Genomic DNA, 15,750 nt, shown 5'->3' with positions numbered 1-15,750 from the left:
GTCAGTTAAGCATCCTACTTCTGCTCAGGTCAGGCTCTCATGGTCCGTGAGTTTGAGCCCTGCATCAGGCTCTGTGCTGACAGCTCAGAGCCTTGAGCCTGCTTCACATTCTGTGTCTCCCTCTCTCTCTGCCCCTCCTCTGCTCATGCTCTCTCTCTCTCTAAAAAATAAATAAACATTAAAAAATATATCTTCAAATATTTTTGTTACACAAAATATATTTAGTATAGAGAAGATTAGAAAAATAGAGAAAAAAGAGAAAACTGGGGGCATTGTTAATGACCCATATAGATATTTTACAAGCCTATAAATATGACTGCGTGTATATATGTATAAATATTAAAATATTATCTATAATACCGTAATCTTAGAATTTTTGTCACTGAGCACTATATTGTGAATGAATATCGTTTCATGCAAACATGTAGATTATCATCTTCATGGCTGTATAGTCTTCCTTTGTATTAACGTACCCTAGTCTAGTTAACCAGCATCTTAGTGTTCAACTCTGCCCACTTTTAAAGTCAGTCTTATGCACTTTGTGCTTGCCTTTGCAGACATGTAGTAAGCATCCTAAAGTTCTCGCTTAGAACCAACCCTAGCTAAGTTTTAAATCTTGTATGTGGGGGAATCCTGCTCTAGCTGTTCACAGTGCTAGTGTGATGAAAGCTGGTTGGTTGAAAGAAAAAATTCCTCTCCAAGCTAAACTATAGGGTAGAATTTGTGCCACCAGCATCATTTATGATGTGTCTCTCAGGGTCTGCCCCTATGCTAGGCTTCACAGGATTAGCATCTGTATCTTCAATGTTGTCACAAATTCATGGGAGTTAAAGCATCACTCATTCAGGTTCCTTAAGCTCTTGGCTTCCTGACATGAGAAGTAGAGAAATCCCAAGCTGTAAACCTACAAAGGATTAAATGATTGTTTTCAGACCCAGGCCAGTGGTCCATGGGCCTCCTATGGTGCCTTTTCTCCCTTTTGTCTTTCTGACCACCAGCTTGACCTATACCTTAGGGCTACATGCTGGTAAAAATTCAGGCTTCTGGGAAAAAAAAAAAAAAAAAAACCAACACATTTTTATTTTTATTTTTTTTTTCAACGTTTATTTATTTTTGGGACAGAGAGAGACAGAGCATGAACGGGGGAAGGGCAGAGAGAGAGGGAGACACAGAATCGGAAACAGGCTCCAGGCTCTGAGCCATCAGCCCAGAGCCCGACGCGGGGCTCAAACTCACGGACCGCAAGATCGTGACCTGGCTGAAGTCGGATGCCCAACCGATTGCGCCACCCAGGCGCCCCAAAACACAACACATTTTTAAACATTTCATCAGTCATTTATTCCTCAGGATTTATGAGCTTCATATCTGATTTTTCTTCATGATATTTGCTGTTTCTTATTATCAAAGTAATACATGTTCATTGCAGAAATTTTGGAAACTACAGATAAGCAAAAAGAAAAGGCACCCACGGTCTTACCACTCAGCTATAACAATATCTAGCTTAAGATTTTGTTTTTAAATGGATATAGCTCTACAAGACTGGGGTCATATTGTACGTGTTATTTTAAAATCTGTATTTTTCCTTAATATGTATTATAATATCCTTTCCTACCATTGAACGGTCTTCTACAACCTTATTAGTATCTTCACAAATGTACCAAAATTATCATATAATCCCCTGTTTTGAATATTTAGGTTGCTGTTCTCTATTCTTTTTCATTTTTATTTTTTAAGATTTCTTTTATTTTTGAGAAATCTCTACACCCAATGTGGGGCTCAAACTCACAACCTCGAGATCCAGAGTCACATGCTCTACCGACCAAACCAGCCAGGCACCCTGCTATTCTCTAGTCTTGATAGCAGATTTTTAACAGACAAAAGAGGGAGGGATATGAAGCATGCAAGGAATTTTATAGGAAACTAGGGCAGAAATAGATAAATGGGCCTAGAATTGGGTAATTGAGGTTCCAAGATAAACTATTTCAACTAAACCATGTGGCTTAAGAACAGCCAATGTGTAATAGGCTTTTATTTTTAAAACACTGGGGAATTTTGATAACAAACTTCCCGGATGCCCATGATGTCAGGAAGTGAAGCAGGTACCAGAGTAGGTGGGGCCAGTGGCAGGCGTGCTGTCGCCAAGGGAGGAGGGAAGCAGAAGGAAGAGCCAAGAAGAAGCCTAGAGAAGGTAGAACACAAGAAAGAAAGGGAAAGAACTTTGACTCCAGGGGAGAGGTCTGTGCTTTAAAACACCTGTGGGGGATATTCAGAGGGCAAGACCTGGGAGAGTAGCTACATGGTGGTCAGGGGGGCAGAGCGAAACCTTCCCACAGGACCCATGGACCTCCCTTCTGGGCTCTGTTCTCAAGGGATGTAGGAAATGTTCCTCAACTCATAAACCTTGTCCCTCTCTCCCTTCCATCTTTCTTGTGGCTCAGGCAGTTAACCATGCTTGTGATTTTTGTCTCGTGAAAAGTCCCTGAAGCAGGACACACAGGGAACTGGGCCATCTTGGAGGAAGAGGAAAAAAAAGTTTAATATTTTCTTAAGAAAAAGAAAAATAGATTTCTATATTGAATAAATAACATATACATCCAGGGGATAAAACTCAAAAGATGTATAAAAGGGCAAAAAATGTTTTATTCCCACCTTGGTCCTTCAGATACCTAGTTCTTTTCCCATAATTAGTGTTCTCAATTTCCCATGCATCTTTCCAGGCGTATTTTATGCATATATTAGCAAACGGTCTATTCTTCTTCCCAGTCTTTTTTTTCTTTTTTTACTACACATTGCTGTATGTGTTTTCTTCCACCCAAGATATATTGAAGATTGTTTTGTATTAATACATAAACAGCTTCATTTTTTTTTACAACAATTAAGTTTTCTATTGTATGGACATACAATTTTAATTTAACCAGTCTCCTATTGGTGAACATTTTCATTGTTTCCAGTCTTTCACTATTTTTAAAAATGCAATGAATAACCTTATACATAGATTAATTCCCAAATATATGTTTGTCGGGAGGATATATTCCTAGAAGTGGATTTACTGGGTTCAAAAGTATGTGCATATATAATTCTGATCAGTCTTGCCAAATTGCCTCATAACTTCTCTAGCAACATATGAATGTTTTTTCCCCACACCCTTAACCAAACACCGGATTTTATCAGACTTTTTGATCTGTGCCCACCCGACAAGTGAAGCAGTGTCTTGATGGACTTTCGTTGTACTTTTTGACTTTTAGTATGAAAAATTTCAAACATACAAAAAAATAGAGATAAAAGTATAATGAATCCTCACCTATACTTAACAACTGTTATTATTTTTTTACCATATTTGCTTGTCTATTTGAGGGGTTGACGTATTTTTAAAGTGAATTGAAGATTGCCATGACATTTTACCCCAATGCTTTAGTAGGAACCTCTGAAAAACAAGAACATTTCCCACCTAACTATAATACTACTATTACCCCTAGCTTTACCCCTAGCTTACAGCTATGTGCTGGCAAAAATGCAGACTTAATAAAATTAACATCAACTCTAATACAATCTAATAACCCACTTAATATTCAAATTTTCCCAGTTGTCTCAAAAATGTCTTTTATAATTAATCTGTCCAAACTAATTAAGGGCCATTTATTAAATTTCGTGTGTATGTTTATACTTTGAATTTGTACTTCTATGAATAACTTGGACAATTTTCTACACATTAAAGACCATTTTACAGTTTTCTGTTAACTTTTTGTTCACATACATATGTCCATTTTGCTATTAGATTGTTGGTCTTTTTCCTCATTAGTTCGTGTATGTTCTTTATATCCTAAGGGAATTGGCTCTTTGAAAGATGTGAGTTACAAATATCCTTTGTCATTTGTGTGACTTTGCTTGTGGTATTCTAACCCACACAAAAGTTTTTTTTAATTTTAATTCATAGGAGCAGAAATTTTGACTGAAGTTTTTTTTTTAATGTAGTTGAAATTTCAATCTTTTATTTTCTACCTTTTGAATTTTGTGTCCTATTTAGGAGGACTTTTTCTACACCAGCATCATTAGAAAACAAAAACAAAAGCATTCAACCATGATTGGTTTTGATATTTTTATGATTTAATTTTTACATTTTCAGTTTTTATCTGAATGAAATTATCATGGAATGTGAGGTATAAATATAAGTTAATTTTTCCTGGATGGCATCTAATTTTTTCCACACCGCTTACCCAATAATCCTTTTTTTCCCCTTTCTATTTGAAATAACTACCTTTATCAGTTATCAAGTGCCTCTCTGTGCTTGGGACTACTTCTGTTCCATCGATATGTCTTTTCATATGCTAGTAGCACACAGTTTTATCATTGTACCTTTATACTGTGCTTTATTATCTGATACAAAAATGCCTGGGAAGGTCTGTTACTCTTCTTTTTGGGATTTTCCTAGCTATTTGTTTTTCCAATGCATTTTCTCATAGCTTCTCTAGTTTCCCCCCAGATTTAAGTTATATAATTTAAATATATTTAAAACAATATTCAATATGTAAAGGAATTCAGAGTAAACTGACATCTTTATGATATTGAGTTTTCCTAGTCAAGACTTGGATGTGCCTTGCCACCTGTTCAAATCTTTTAAGCACCTCAGTAGACTTTTTTTTTTTTAATTAAAAAAAAATTTTTCTTTTAACGTTTTATTTATTTTTGAGACAGAGAGAGACAGAGCATGAACAGGGGAGGGGCAGAGAGAGAGAGAGACACAGAATCGGAAGCAGGCCCCAGGCTCTGAGCCATCAACCCAGAGCCCGACGCAGGGCTCGAACTCACGGACTGCGAGATCGTGACCTGAGCTGAAGTCGGACGCTTAACCGACTGAGCCACCCAGGCGCCCCCTCAGGAGACTTTTTTTTTTTTTTTTTTTTTTTTTTTTTTTAAATTTTTTTTTTTCCAACGTTTATTTATTTTTGGGACAGAGAGAGACAGAGCATGAACGGGGGAGGGGCAGAGAGAGAGGGAGTCACAGAATCGGAAACAGGCTCCAGGCTCTGAGCCATCAGCCCAGAGCCCGACGCGGGGCTCGAACTCACGGACCGCGAGATCGTGACCTGGCTGAAGTCGACGCTTAACCGACTGCGCCACCCAGGCGCCCCTCAAGAGACTTTTAAAAAGGTGTTCTTGGGGCACCTGGGTGGCTCAGTCGGTTAAGTGTCTGACTTTGGCTCAGGTCACGATCTTACAGTTGGTGAGTTCAAGCCCCGCATCAGGCTCTGTGCTGACAGCAAGAAGCCTGCTTTGGATCCTCTGTCTCCCTCTCTCTTTGCCCCTCCTCTGCTTGTTCGTGTTCTCTTGCTCGCTCGCAAAAATAAATAATCATTTTTTAAAATGGGGCACATATTGTGAATCCCTTTAAAAATATATAAAGGTGTTTCTTTATGTAAATTTTCACATTTCATTTTAAGCTGAAACACTTTTTTTATTACTGTTATCATTGAGGGCCTTACAAACTAGTAATTCAGGAAATGAACCTCCTATACCTTCAGTGGTTTCTTTTGCTTTTAGGATTAAATCTAAACTTCTTAGCCTTTCTTTCAAGGCTTTCCATATTCGGTTTTAAAACCTATTTTCCACACATTTTCTTCTTTTTTTTAATGTTTATTTTTGAGAGAGAGAGAGCAGATGAGCATGAGCAGGAGAGAGGCAGGAGGGTGGGGAGCGGGGAGACAGAAGATCTGAAAGCGGGCTCTGTGCTGACAGCAGAGAGCCCAACACAGGGCTCGAACTCAGGAACCGTGAGCTCATGACCTGAGCCAAAGTCAGACACTTAACCAACTGAACCACCCAGGCACCCCTCACACATTTTCTTCTCACCTGTAGCTACTCAGCAGCCCCTGAACAAGCTCCATCCTTCCATGTCTCTCTGGGAATATCTCTCTTCCTCCTCTCTTCCTGGCTCCCCTCCTCCTCTACCTGTCCAAAGAGGTTTTCTTTATGAGAAACCCCCTTGCCTACTCCAGTTAGAAATGACTTCTCTCCCCTTTGGCCCATGACCATTTACTGTATGTGCCATTTATCTGGTAACTAATCCAGTGTCACCTTGTGACAGCTTTTATATGTTCATTTTAAAATGAACTGTCCTTAGGTGCCTGGGTGGCTCAGTCAGTTAAGCGTCCAACTTGGCTCAGGTCATGATCTCACAGTTTGTGAGTTCAAGCTCCACATTGGGCTTTGTGCCGACAGCTTGGAGCCTGGAGCCTGCTTCGGATTCTGTGTCTCCCTCTCTGTTCCTCCCCCACTGGCTCTCTGTCTCTTTCTCTCTCTCTTATAAATAAAGATTTAAAAACTTTTTTAACTAAAAAAATAGTAGTAGTAGTGACGATAAGAGTGATGGTAACATTTAGGCTAGCTTTCTGTGTGCCAGGTACTATAAACTCACTTATTAGTGGACAAATATTTGAGTCCGTGTTTTGTGGGTCTGTTTGACCTCAAACCAAACCTTGGAAAGGGAATGTAAATGAAAGATCACCCAGTCACAGTATCCAGACACTTGTTCTAGCCAGCTGGTCAGAGAAGGTGAGTTTTCTAGGAGAAGCCCTGACATGTAGGAAAGACTGAAGGTGGTCCCATCCTGGGAGGGAAAGGGAGAGGAAGAACAGACAGGAATGGAGGGCCCTACCCTTGAGGGCAGCAAAGGCACAAGGGTTTTCTGAGGCTCTGGTGGCTTTGAGTCAGACCATGCTGGTAGACTTGCTCCCTTTCCTGCACTGGAAGGGTTAGGGATCTGGAAATGAGGTCTGGCCCCTAGCCAGCCCTTGCTGAGGACTCCTTTCCACAGAGGGTCCATGCAAGATGGCCCAGGCCCCCTGGGGACAGCAGGCCCAATACATGGCCACTGCCCCAGCCTGTCCACACCACCGGGGTTCCCAGCCCAGCTGGCCCTGGGCCACCCGCCTCTCCTGTACTTGGAAGGCTCCTGATGGGCGCCTGGGGCATGCTGGGAGTAAATTTGCTGAGCATGCCGACGTGGAGCAGCCAGAGCAAAACAGCTAATGGAAATTAATCCCCACTCCTGGGCTTTCTCTCCTTATGATCATCATTAGCCTCTCAGAATCCTTCCCATGTCTCAACACTGCAGAGTGTTTCAGGGTGCTGGTGATTCTGGGCAATTTCACCCCAGTCTTCAAGTAAAAAGCAGCCAAGAAGCTGCCTGCCTGAGCTCTAAACCTGTGGCTCCAACATTTTGGGGTCTACGAGGCTTCATTTGTGTGTTGAAAACTGGGGAGACCTAAGGGTAATTTATGATATATCTGTTCCAATATATGTGCCAGCCCAGCAGCCGAGAATTAAATCCCATGTCCCCAGCTAAAAGCACTTCCTCACCCTTCACCAACCATAAATAAATGGGTCTCGTTACCCATGTGATGAAATTTTGGGATTCTTAAAAACAGGAAAAGGAGAAATGAAGAAAGGACTTAAGTTTTTTGACACACTTCTCTCTAAGGGGGCTAAAAATTTTAGCCCTTGCTCAAAGCTCCATCAGTTAGAAGAGCTAGCCCCTTAAAGAACAGCTCTGGTTTAGGGGCACCTGGGTGGCTTAGTTGGTTAAGCATCTGACTTTGGCTCAGGTCATGATCTCATGGGTTCGTGGGTCCAAGCCCTGTATTGGGCTCTGCTGATAGTTCAGAGCCTGGAGCCTGCTTCAGATTCTATGTCTCCTCCTCTCTCTGCCCCTCCCTTGCTCGTGCTCTCTCTCTTTCTGTCTCTCAAAAGTGAAGAAACATTAAAAAGTTAAAAACAGAACAGTTCTGGTTTCTAGGGAAGGCATCACGGGGTCATGGCGGGTTCTATTGAGCCCAAACATGCCCCAGAATAAATGCAATTGCTTCTTGTCCAATATATCTTTGAAACTTCAGTTACATTTTACTGAACAGTCCTTGAAATCAGGAAAGTGGTTTAACTTGCCAGCAAAAGAGTAAGGAGGGTTTTTTCACCTGAAACTTTGCCCAGTGGCCTGGTATGAATGGATGCCATTTTAATTTTTTATCTGAGACTCATATAATCAGTAGTAGTATTTTTCTTCTTCATGGAAGTCTTATTTAGATGGCTGCCATTGAATTCTTCATATAGGACTCCAGAGCCCATCTTATTTATAGCAGAGTATGTCTGCTTCAAGGAAGGGGCTGTCTTTCCTGTCCTTGATTCCCCATCTCCCCCAGAGCCTGGCACCTAGTGGTTGTGCAGTAAACATTGGCTGGATGAATGAATAAGTGAATAATGTGTCTGAGTTCCTCACACTAAAATAGCAGCGCAATAGGAAGGAATTTGATGCTGTGAGCCTCCAGAACCGCCAAAATTATACCCTTGAGGCCATGCTGGCGGGGCTTCTCTTTTTGTTGTTGTTAAATCAGGTATTTAATAATTTAAAAGGCCAACCTTTCCACGGTTTGGGCTCAGCAGAGCGGACATTGAGCCTGCCCCCAGGGGCTGACATCTCTCCTGGCTAGGCTGCTCTGAGTTGCCTTGGCTGTGCCCAACCCCCACGCACCCTCCCAGGCTTCCTCTGCAACTGTCAGACCAGCCAGCTCCTGCACCGAAACACCCGAAGCCTGTGGTCACAAACTGTTCACTAGGGACAACAACAAGGGTACACCCTCCTTCCCTCTTCTCCCCCTTTCTCTTTTCTTCCGCTCCTCCCCCATTCTTTGTGCTATCCCAGCTTCTCTCTCTCCAGCATCTTGTTCAAGGCTCCCAGCCATAACTGTGCAGGTTACCAGAATCTGGTTTACAGAGGTGCCAAGAGGTACCTCTCCTGAACTGGTGCAGCGAGAAGCCTGGTTAGGGCTGATGCTGATTTCGAGTAGGGATGTCTGTCAGCTTCTCAGGTCTGAAGAGGGAGAACCTCTGCCTGGTATGCTGGGGGTGAGAGAGGCAGCATAATGCAATGGACGGCCCCCAACCCAAACCTCCTGTATGCCTAAACTTGTGCGGATCATACATTCCAACTTGCCTTGCTCACCATTCTTCTCTGCCTACCAGGAGCTTCTTCAGGGCAGGCAGTTGGTTTTGCTTTTATGTATTATCAGGCCTAGCATGAGCCTCCACCAATGGGAGCTGAGTAAATGTGCACTCAATACAGTACAGCTCTGGAATATCTACCGTGTAGCAGGCGCTAGGCCTTCGGGTTATAGAAGCGAAGCAGATAGACAGACAGACTTTGCTTGCAGGAGAGACAGGCTTTCAACTCCTATGAATGTGAAGCAAGACCTAAATGAGAAATGTATATGCAGGGGGTGGGGCACACAAGGAGAGGCCTAAGCCCGGCAAGGGGTTGGCAAAAGCTTTCTGGACAAATAGGAGTTAGGTGGAGGGGGTGGGGTCGAGTGGAAGGGCCAGAGAGACCATTCTAGGCAGGGAATGTTTGTTGGATGGGTAGACGGGTGAACCTGGCGTTGAAATCTGAGTTTACTGGTACAAAGGGACAGAGCATTCTGCCAGGCACAGGAAAACAGGTGGCTGAATTAGGCATGCCTAGCCACTGGGCATAGAATGTGGTAGTAGAAGTAATCTCTTCATTGCCCCAGTCCATGGACCCATGGTGCCCAAAGGCTACACTCTGACCGCCAATGTTCCTAGGAAAGGGATGAAATAGGTACCTCAGCCTCCTCTACCAGGGATCAGGGGACCCTGGGATTAAGAAATCCCCTCAGCCCTATGTCACATTGCACACTGACACTGTCACCCCGGGCACCCTCACCCAAGGCTCTTCTCCCCACTCAGATGAGCGGGAAGTGGTTCAGAAGAAGACCTTCACAAAATGGGTGAACTCAAACCTGGCTCGTGTGCCCTGTCGCATCACTGACCTCTACAAGGATCTGCGGGATGGACGGATGCTCATCAAGCTCCTGGAGGTGCTCTCTGGAGAGATGCTGGTAAAACCCCTTTCTGTGTCGTGGCCTCTTTCCCTGCACCGTGTGGTTGTGCCGTGTCCCCTCTTCAGGAAAGACATGGTCTGTGGGTATCTCCAATTCTCATGGCCTTCCAAGGTTTCTCCTTATTCTTTTGGGAGGTTTCATTGCTTACTGATGTGAGATGTCCATGTGGCTTCCTGAGTTCTCTGACCTCTACTCAGAATTCATTGCCTTATGGCCACTCCTACCTCTTCATGCTTCTCCCAGAAGCCATGCAGAGCTCTTGACTTTGTCCACGTGGGGCCTGGGCATCTGTCGCTGGCCTGCAGTGGACCTACCATCTGTTGCCTCATGCAGGCTAAGATGGGTTATTACCCAGTTGGAGAAATTTGCATCCTTCTTGGAACCCAGAGGAAAGCATGGAAGATATTTTCCTGTGTGTTCTGTCACTCTTACAAGTGGAAATTTATTACATGTCCTCTCAGTTGTAACCCACCTGGCAGTAATGTTGTCTCTGAGGGAGAACCAGATGAAGGTTTGTGTTTTGTTCAGTGACTTCCATTATGACCTTAGGCCTATTAGTCAGGATCTTCTTTGCCTTGTTTCCCCCATGGATAAAATGATACCTGTGCCTGATGAAGCACTAAGATCCTTGGGGTTTGAATGAAAAGGTACCACATTCTTCTGTTGCCTTTTCAACTCCAGGCTGCTGCCTTTTACACTGTATTGAAAGCCCACTAGAAAGAGTTACCACTGAAAAAAAAAAAAAAAAAGAGTTACCACTGGGAACCCTTCACATGATGTGGCTACTCCTCAGGGGTGGTCCCCTTAAGTTTTGGCTGGGGCCATTCAGGGATGGAGGAGGAGGCTGGACGCTGGAATAGACCCTGTTGTATCAATCACCAAACAGAAAGCCACTCTTATCACCAACCAACAGTAAATAGTTCTTAGAAATGTGCCTGGCACATAGTAAGTGCTCAATTAACTATCTGTTGTATTACTGCTCTTGAATGCCATTTATTACATACTCAGAAGGCTTTGTTCAGACCCTGGAACTGTACCGACACAGCCCAATTGCAGAGCTCTGGATGCTCAAGGAAGGGGGAGCCTCTGAACTTTGCTGAAAGGATGGGGTTGAAAAGTGGCAAGCAGTGAGCATGAGGGTTGGAGTTTGGCCAGGAGGGTGGAGGGTGGATGCTGATGGCAGGAACTGGTCTAGGCTGCAACCACCTCTGGGGGTGACCGTGAGGTCCCCCGTGCCCATGGGGCCAATGCTGTCCTTCAGCCAAAGCCCACGAAGGGGAAGATGCGCATCCACTGCCTGGAGAATGTGGACAAAGCCCTGCAGTTCCTCAAGGAGCAGCGTGTGCACCTGGAAAACATGGGCTCCCATGACATCGTGGATGGCAACCACCGCCTGGTCCTGGGCCTCATCTGGACCATCATCCTTCGCTTCCAGGTGGGTGCCAAGGGGGCAGAGGGAGTGGAGGGAGCCTTAAGGGGCCAGATAGGGCTTAGGAATCTTATAAAATGGTGAATGAAGTACAAGTATGCACATTCTGGGAGGCTAGAAACCTGTCTTGTGGGACAACGTTTATAGGAAAAAGGGACCGTCCTCTACATTGCCTGGTCACTGAAGCTCAAGGTGAGCTGTTCAGTCAACAGTGTAGTCTTTTGAGGGAGAAGATGGAAACTAGTAGCTGGGCAGAGATCTGACCGCAAGATCTGCTTTTGTCCCCTTCCCCCCACATGTGTAACTTTTTGGTTTTTCTTAAATAGTTTGATTCACAAGTTGCGAAAACAATACAGAAGATCTATTTTATGTTTTTCAATCAGAAACTTTTCTCTTCCCACCCTGAAATTCAAGGTTCATTATCTGTAAGGAAGTTGAGAAAGTGCAAGGGAAGGAAAGCAGGGCCTTCCACATGCTGGCTTGGGGACAGAAAGAATCTAGTCCTGAGGCAGGGAAGGCAGGGAGGAAGAAGACAGCACACAATTCCCAGACTGAAGAGCTCATCCAAGGGGTCTTGGATATCCCACTTCACTCTCTGTCGGTGCTTATAGTTAAGCAGTAATAATGGCAGAATTGGGGAGAATGAAAGGTAAGAGGAGCTACTAATCAAACATACAGTCCCTTTCAATATTCATGTTGTTCCTTGTAGGGCACTGTTACTCAGAGGAGGATTTGGGGTATCTTGTTTATTCTCAGTACCCCATTAGTCATCAGGTTAGAGCTGTCTCCTCCAACATGAGGAAGCCATCCCCATCCTGTGCAGCTGACTAAGGCAGAGAAACGGGCCACTGGGATGCAGGGCCTTAAGCTATGGTGTTGCTGCAGGGCTGACAATGCAGATGGGTGGCTAGGAAGGAAGAAAGAGGGAGGGAGAGAAGGAAGGCACAGAGCCAGATGCAAATCTAATTCCTCCCTCTCTTGTTCCTGCACCCCTAGATTCAGGACATTGTTGTCCAGACAATGGAAGGTCGTGAGACACGCTCGGCCAAGGATGCATTGCTATTATGGTGTCAGATGAAGACAGCAGGGTATGCCCTGGGAATCAGTTCATTACTACATTCCCCACCATGCCCTTACTTCCCCCAAGTACTGCCATACCCAGGGAACATCACCCAGAACTGTAGCAGCATTGGGGTAACTGACACAAAACTTATCCTGACCTGATTCTTAGAGGCCTGAAATTCAGCATTCCTTTCCAGAGTTGCCTGGGCAGGACTCTGTCTGGGGTCTGTTGGGTGTGTGAGTCTCTTGGGCCCCCCTTATGGAGGAGCCTCTTCTTGTGACTTAACTGCTGTCTGTTGTTGAAGGGGCTCAAGAAGGGATGGATACATTTCTCTCTTGTGCATTAGTTTCTCGGTGTAGACACTTTTTGAGACCCCCAAAGAATCGATTTCTTAGGTCTTATTGTTTCTTTTGGATGCAGCTACCCCCAGGTCAATGTGACCAACTTCACCTCCAGCTGGAAGGATGGCCTGGCTTTTAATGCTCTGATACACAAACACCGGTAAGGGGGAGGAGAGGGCTGTGGAAATGACACTGAACACCTGGGCTGTTTGGATACATTTTACTCAACGTGTAGGTTCCTGTTCAAGCTTCCCTGGAATGTTCTCTCCACTGGGCCTTCTCTCACCCTCAGCATCCCTGCCTCCCTGAAATTCAGTCATGCCCACTGCCCCCTCCCCTTGTACTAGTGTTCACAGCTGGCCCCCTCCTGCTCCTGTCTCCTTTGACTTCTGCCCAGCATCCTTGCTTTGTGCTGGGGCAGCTCTCTTGGTGGGGGATGCCATGGCCACTCCCCTTTTAACAGCCTGGCCTTGTCCCCAGGCCTGACCTGATCGACTTTGATAAGCTGAAGGACTCCAATGCACGACACAACCTTGAACATGCGTTTGATGTGGCTGAGCGTCAGCTGGGCATCATCCCGCTCCTCGACCCTGAAGGTGAGCTACACCTGCTCCAGTCCTCCGCTGCAGTGATGGGAGCCAGTGCTCAGGCTGGAGGGAGCCCCAAACTGGCAGGGCACCTGGAGGAGTCTAGGCCTGGTGCTGGGCCAGGCGTGGACACAGCGAGGGGACAGTGGCTGGGCCAGGGCTCTGCTCCGGGCCTGCTCTTCAGATCCATGGTGGTTCCCCACATTTGCCTGGCCCAACTGGGGGCCCACTTGTAGTCTTTGGATCCTTCTTTTTACTTCTTTCATCATCTGTGGTCCTAATATGGATTTGATCCTCTCGCTAAAATTGCAAACACTTATTCTTTCATTCTCACCCCTCTGTTTGTCACTTGGGTCCTGTAGTTGAATTTTATGCTATAGGAACAGGGAGATAAGCCCTCTGAGCCTGACATTTCCAGCTTCCATTTGGGTTCTGAGAGCACACCCTTTCCTCTTGCAGATGTCTTCACAGAAAACCCTGATGAAAAGTCCATTATTACCTATGTGGTGGCATTTTACCACTATTTCTCCAAGATGAAGGTGCTGGCAGTGGAGGGCAAGCGTGTCGGCAAGGTACAAAGCCGTTTCATAACCAGAGTGTCCCCCGTTTCCCTGTTTGTCACACCAAGATGCTTCTTTTCTACTCTAAGAGCTTTGTGTATAGGCCCTGGCTGCAGTGGGGGGGGGGGGGGGTTATAGATCACTCCCCACCAACTTCCTCTGAAGCCAAACATTGCCAAGTTAATGGCTCCCAAGCTGAATTCCAAAGCAATTTGATGGTCTGTCCTGAAAGATGGATGTCCTAGCCTGCAGCTCTGATCCCATCTTCCACCGGCACACCCAAATCTCATGAACATTTCCACAGGAACACGATGGGCTTTTATTTATTAGTTTATTGTGGTTCTGGGCCTCTTAGCTCCTGTGGTATATCAGGATCCCATCACACTGTATGGACCCCTCATGCCAGATTCCTTTCCCCTGCTGGTCCACAGCTCCCCAAGGGCAGAGACCATTTCTCATTCTTCTTGTGTGTCTGGCATTTAGCGAACACAGTGCCTCCAGAAACCCTGGATTCCTAATCATTTTAAAATAAATGAGACCTTGGTCTTTTTAGTAGCTGCTGTCCTGGCACAGCAAGCTTTACTAGTGTTTTACAGGGTCAGGGGTAGGGTGGAGCTGCCCCTGAGCCCTAGCACAGCTAGCTTCCTACTAATGTTTCCAGTCTACTTTCAGTCCATTCCTCCTGCCTTAGCAGTGCTGTTGGGCTCAGGGAACAAACCCAACATGGAACATTCCAGTTTTGGAGAGGAGGACCACCTTCATTGTGGTCCCTATTGGTGGCCTCATTGATGTCATTGTTCTTCTGATAAGGATAAGTAATAAAGTGGTTCCCTAGGTAATTGACCATGCCATTGAGACTGAGAAGATGATTGAAAAGTACAGTGGGCTGGCCTCTGACCTGCTCACCTGGATTGAGCAGACCATCACTGTCCTGAACAGCCGCAAGTTTGCCAACTCCCTGACAGGCGTCCAGCAACAACTCCAGGCCTTCAGCACCTACCGCACCGTGGAGAAGCCACCCAAGTAAGGGCCTTGGCACTTGGAGGGTGGGCATCAGTGCTAAGAAACCTCCAAGGTAGAGCCAGTCTCTGAGCCTTGAGAAGTGTATCCAGGAGGTATATCCTAGAAACTAGAGAGCTTCACATCTGTCATCTACTTCATCCTCACCCTGCCTCCCTGCTCCCAAGCCATCAGCCTGTAGGAAATGGGCACTGATGAGTAACCCTTAACTCATAGCCAAAGAAAGTACTTTCCCAGATCCCTGAAGGGGAGCAGGAGTGACATCTCAGACTTCTGAGTCTCTTCAAAGAACCTGTGCTGGAATGTTCCTCTCCTCTGTGCACTAAGCCATGCTTTTGCTATCTGGTAATGACCTCTATATTCTCAGCCCCAGAGCTCTCTGTGTGGGGTCCTGTTGGTCGTCAGGTACATCCTGTTTCTCTCTCATCTGTCACTGCTCATCAACACAGCATTTAGCCTGCCTCTTGAGACCCCTGCTTCACCCCAGTGTGTGCAGGGCCTGTGCACATGTGTGCATACATAGGCACAAACAGAACCATATGTGCACATACAGACACACCCATAAAAACATGCATGCAGGTACGCACAGACACGGGGACATTCCATCTCACCTGCTGTTAGCTGGTCCAGCTCTTCTGAAACATTTCTAGCTCACTGGTGGTGCCCTCTGCCTCGTTCCTCCCCCTCACCTCCCACACTCTTCATTCATGACTCTCAAACAGAGAAAGATGAGACATGGAGTCTAGAATGTACTGTAAACAGGCATCTGGTTTCTGGCCTGACACTAACCCACTTTTAAAGTCCTAAATCCAGTACGGATAACATCCCCTGTGCATCTACCA

General features: G+C 45.4%; 1 protein-coding gene across 6 annotated transcripts in view; it reads left to right on the top strand.

Annotated features, from left to right (window-relative positions):
- SPTB (spectrin beta, erythrocytic) overlaps window positions 1-15,750 on the top strand; it is a 128,354-nt gene that overhangs the window by 68,218 nt on the left and 44,386 nt on the right. For all 6 annotated transcript variants that reach the window (XR_007152765.1, XR_007152766.1, XM_047861359.1 and 3 more), the window contains 7 exons: window positions 9,754-9,905; window positions 11,170-11,343; window positions 12,334-12,425; window positions 12,821-12,901; window positions 13,222-13,337; window positions 13,788-13,900; window positions 14,724-14,911. Coding sequence is in view for 4 of the 6 variants with exons in the window: in XM_047861359.1 (XP_047717315.1) it covers window positions 9,754-9,905; window positions 11,170-11,343; window positions 12,334-12,425; window positions 12,821-12,901; window positions 13,222-13,337; window positions 13,788-13,900; window positions 14,724-14,911 (916 nt within the window). In the remaining 2 variants the exon portion in view is untranslated. The remainder of the gene's footprint in view (window positions 1-9,753; window positions 9,906-11,169; window positions 11,344-12,333; window positions 12,426-12,820; window positions 12,902-13,221; window positions 13,338-13,787; window positions 13,901-14,723; window positions 14,912-15,750) is intronic.

Source organism: Prionailurus viverrinus, chromosome B3, assembly GCF_022837055.1.
Source record: "Prionailurus viverrinus isolate Anna chromosome B3, UM_Priviv_1.0, whole genome shotgun sequence".
Lineage (NCBI taxonomy): Eukaryota > Metazoa > Chordata > Mammalia > Carnivora > Felidae > Prionailurus > Prionailurus viverrinus.
Note: the sequence above shows the minus strand (reverse complement) of the source record. Positions and strands in the feature narration are given on the sequence as shown.